Below are 4642 nucleotides of genomic sequence, written 5' to 3'. Positions count from 1 at the left end.
ACGCCGGTGCCAGATGGCTGCTTTGCAGGCCGTGGCTGGACGTGGAGAAGGTTTGTGCTCGGGACTGCAGTACTCTGCCCTGTGGTTTCTTAGCACCTCGCTACGTTCTTGGCAGCCTAGGCCCTCAGCAGAGTGAAAACGGGCTGGGGTGCCAGTTCCCAAGGCCCACTCCTGGGACATCATGCTTCATTCCTTCCCGTAGGACTTTCCCATGGTTTTAAGTTCTCAGCTGCACATCTTGTGATGTGAATTCTTGATAATCTGAATGGCCGGGAACAAGCCAACTGTCTTCCTTAAAACACAGTATCTGCCCATGCTTGTAACTGAAATGTTTACTTTTATGCCAACGCATTCTTTTCAAAACTCAATAAAACCTAAGACATTCATAGAACGACTACTTTCTAATCCATGGAATTTTTCCTTCCGGACTTAAGGATTTCTTTCTTTCTTTGGTTTTGGAGCAGGAGTTGGATATTCTGAGCCGTTCTCAGAGAGGGTCAAAGCCCACACAGGAATTTTTTTTTTTTTTTTCCCTTCAAGCCAAGGAATTAAGGGGCTTGGAAGACAGGCCAACTGGACAGGGCTCCAGCCAAATTAGACAGGGAAAAAAGACAAGCTGCTTTGAGCTTTTTTCTTTTGTTTCCCTCCAATTTAACACTTCAAACAGGCCACCTCCACTTGGAGCAGAGGGATAGCGGGATGCGGGGTTAACGAAGTCAGAAGCAATATGGCTAACCCACATGTATATAAGGTGGACAGCATAACGTCTGTCGACCAGCTGGCTCGCCCAGTCCAAGTGAGTGTAGATGATTGAAAAAAGGTTCAATTCCATTCAACTCCAGCTCCTCGTGACCCCATGTGTCACAGAAGAACTGTTCCACAGGGCTGTCTTGGCTGTGATCAGTATAGAAGCAGATGGCCTGGCCTTTCCTCCTTGGTATATCTGGGCAGATACAAACCACCGACCTTTGGGTTAGCAGTTGTGGTGGTTAAGTTTGTATGTCAATGTGGCAGGGCCTGGTTGAGTGTCTGGGCAGCTGGATGTAGTATTCCCCATGATGAGACTGGTAATCAACTTCATGGTGGGATCTACTGTGAGCAGCTGAGTAGCTGCCTTTGGGTATGTGGTCTACTTCCCATATATAAGAAACAGCTTTGGGAACAGTCTCTAGCTTATGGCACGCTTGGACCCTGCATGTAGCCGAGTCATTGTTCAGCAGCCTGCCATGCTTTGCCAACCTTGGGACTTTCAATGGACTTGAGTTAATGGTCTGCCGTGTGGTTTGGTAACAGTGGGACTGTGCCTTTTTACTTGTTGACCTTGGGTTTGTCAGCCTCAGCAGCCGGCAGCTGTCTGAGTGAACAAAAGCCTCCAGCTTCAGTGGACTGGAAAAAAAGAGGCAGAGCTGAAGCCCAACATCAAGGGGCTTTCACCCAGTCCCTAGAGCCTGGCAATTTGAACTTGGACTTAAAGCCTCCAAACTGTAAGAGAATAAACTCCTGTTTGTTAACGCCATCCCATTTGTGGTATATTCCCGTCAGAGCAGCACCAGGGAACCAGGACAGTAGACACGCATAAAGGGTTGGCACCACCCAGAGACTTGAATCTAGGTGAGGTCTGCTATTCCGTAACTATTCACAGTAATAGTTTTGGCAAATAGAGTCAGGGCAGAGAGTGTAGAAAGCAGGCCCGATGGCACAGCACAGCACAGCAGGTGCCATGCAGTCAACCCTGACTCATGGGGACCCCCTGGAGGGGCAGAGGAGAACTGGGCTCCAGAGGGTTTTCAGTGGCTGATTTCTAGGAAGTAGATTGCCAGACCTTTCTTCCGAGGTGCCTCTGGGTAGACACGAACCAACAAGCTTTCTGTTAGCAGTTAAGCTAATGGTTAGCCATAGGCCACACCCAGGGACAGGGGCTGCATGTGGCACACAGCATCACAGAAAGACCCCAAACGAGTGAGCAGGGCATGGACGCCAACAGCACCGACAAGGGACTGGGGCAGCACCTACCGACGGCAAAATCTGGGACTGCGAGATGATGCTGTTGGGCAGGCTGTTCTGCCTGCTCTCTGTCGTGACCTCAGCCCAAGTCACCTGAAACCCCGTCATGGGCTGCTGGAGGTCTGTCCTGGCCATCTTCCAAGAAAAGTGGCCCGTGATGTTGACGTCATGGACAACGAAGGACGCGGACAGGTTCTCCGGCTTGGCCAGCACTTTGGAAAGAACGTGGCCTGTGAATGCAAACACGAGAGTTCAGGGTGACGCTGCTGGAGGAGCGAGAAAAGGGGCCCTGCTCTGCGTTCATCTGGGAATCGCACGCAGCCATTTGTGGTGACGCAGAGGTGAATCCCACCTTATTCTTTAAGGCTGGCTTCTGACAAGCACCTCTTAGGCAGGCAAGAGTACAGGCAGACTTCACTTTACTGGGTGTCACTTTGCTGTGCTTGGCAGAGATCGCATTTTTTAGAAATGGAAGCTTTGTGGCCTCCCTGTACAGAGCAGTCTATGGGCGCCATTTGTCCAACAGCACGTGCTCACTTCGTATCTCTGTGTCCCATTTTGGTCATTCTTACATTTCCAACATTTTCACTACGCTATCGCACACTTCATAGACTATAGTATAGTGTCGACCTAACTCTTACATGCACTGGCAAATCAACACATTTGTATGACTCACTTTCCTGCACGCCTCGCTTTGTCATGGGGGTCATAGAACCTGCAGTATCTCCGAGGTCTGCCTGACCATGGGAACACTTTGAGTACGAGTCCTGTCACTGTGTGCTACGTGCTTCTAATGCCTTAGGGATTATTTTTAGAGTCTTTCTTTGGGGATGGGAGAAGGACAGAGACATTCAGACTCTGGCCAGACATGGCCATTTCTTAAAGAAAAGCAATTCTCCGGGGAAGGCATGGATATTGGAGTTCTTTGAAGAGTGACCAGATGGAAGTGGTTCTCAGCTAGGAGTGCCATTCAGGAAGGCATTGAGCAAGGGGAAGAGATGGAGCAAAGAGATGGGGGCTGGGGAGCGGGTGCAGGAAACGTGCGAGAATAACTCACACGGCAAAAGCATGGGATAAAGATGAAATCATGTCCAGCCAAGCCCCCTGAAACTCCAGCATTTCAAGTACCAGCCAAAGACCTCTTGTCAGTGCTGTCAGAACCACCAAGCAGTGTGCATCTCTCCACATGTACCCTGCTTCCCAGCTGACCATCACATCATGATACAGAAACCGGGCACGTTAAGCGTTCACGGTCTCGAGAAGTGATAGTTTGGAAGTGTTCTCAGCGTGTTGCTAGCACCGAGTTTGCCAGACCAACCAGTACCTGGTTCGCCAGGGCAGCTGGCATGTTTGTGGCTCTTCCCCTTGAGTGAGGAGCAGGGTGGTGTGGTGAAGAACACGGTCTCCGCCTTCACGTGGCCCTTGGGCAGGATGGGTTGGACCATCACCTTGTATTTGCAGGAAAATGACAGATCCTGAAGAATGATATAATTCTCCTAGAGTGGGAAAAAGACCATGCCGCCCATGAATCGCATTAGGGATAAAAAAGTGACAGGAGCTGCAACTGTACTCCAACAGCGTGTTTTCCCAAATATGGGGCGTGTGCAGTGTGGCTTTTGTAGGAAGTACAGAGGGGATGCGGCTGTAGGACTGTCCTCCAGAATTAAAGAGTGCTGCCGTCTTTCTGCATCCAAGTGGCCAGCTTGTAAGGTTCGCAGCCCACGCTTTCCACTGGCAGCAGAGTGGGGCAGCACAAGGTTTTAAATACAAATCCATCTGCTATTTTTAATGAGAAAAATAACTCAAGCTCCTCTCAATCATGGACCTGGTTTACATGTGTGTTTCTCTTGGAAAAAAAAAAAAAAGTTAAAGATTCTTTTAGCAGCATCTTGCCCTGTTTCGAATGTGCTACTGCTTCTTGTCATAACAGCGTGATTGAGAATAAATACACCAAATAGGCTAAATTGCAAAGGACTGGGAGTCTTACACTAGATCTTTACAACACCCAAACATGAGTTCACTCTTGGGCTACATTGGTAACTACATTTCTTTAAAATTTGGCTGTTAATTAGTTGCCATGGAGTTGGTGCTGACTTATGGTGACCTCATGTGTGTGAGGGTGGAAAGGTGCTCCATGGAGTTTTTGGTGGCCAACTTTTTGAAAGTAGATTGCCAGGACTTTCTTCCAAGGCACCTTGGATGGACCAAATTGCTAATTGTTTGGTTATCAGCCAAATGCTTAACCCTTTGCACCACCCAAGGACTCCAAGAACCAGTGGCCTTCGAGTTGACTGACTCATGGTAACCCCGTATGCGCCCATATGGTTTTTCATGGCTGAGTTTTCAGAACTAGATCTCTAGGCCTTTCTTCCTTGGCACCTCTGGATGGGCTGGGACCTCCAACCTCTTGGTTGGAAGCTGAGAGCGTTTAGGAGGCATGGAAGCCCAACTTAGCACAATTCACACTGAAGAGGGAACTGAAGGAGCCCAATGCAGACAGCCAGAGTCAGCCCTGTGTCTCGGAGTCAGAGTAGGTTTTCTTTAGGGTATCTAAAGAAATTCAGGGTAGCTACTGAAGATGCTCTGGTAGCATAGTGGCTAAGGCACTTGACTGCTAACCAGAAGGCTGGCGGTTCAA

General features: G+C 49.1%; 1 protein-coding gene across 1 annotated transcript in view; it reads right to left on the bottom strand.

The window, feature by feature from the left end:
• Positions 1-1889: 1889 nt before the first annotated feature.
• ANOS1 (anosmin 1) overlaps positions 1890-4642 on the bottom strand; it is a gene marked incomplete at its 5' end in the record, with an annotated part of 224888 nt that continues 222135 nt past the window's right edge. Inside the window, 3 exons of the mRNA XM_007956168.1 lie at positions 1890-1919; positions 2014-2234; positions 3329-3500. Of these exons, the coding sequence (XP_007954359.1) occupies positions 1890-1919; positions 2014-2234; positions 3329-3500 (423 nt within the window). The remainder of the gene's footprint in view (positions 1920-2013; positions 2235-3328; positions 3501-4642) is intronic.

Source organism: Orycteropus afer, unplaced genomic scaffold, assembly GCF_000298275.1.
Source record: "Orycteropus afer afer isolate SDZICR_OR568_19922 unplaced genomic scaffold, OryAfe1.0 scaffold00577, whole genome shotgun sequence".
NCBI lineage: Eukaryota > Metazoa > Chordata > Mammalia > Tubulidentata > Orycteropodidae > Orycteropus > Orycteropus afer.
This window is presented reverse-complemented; position numbering and strand designations above follow the sequence as displayed.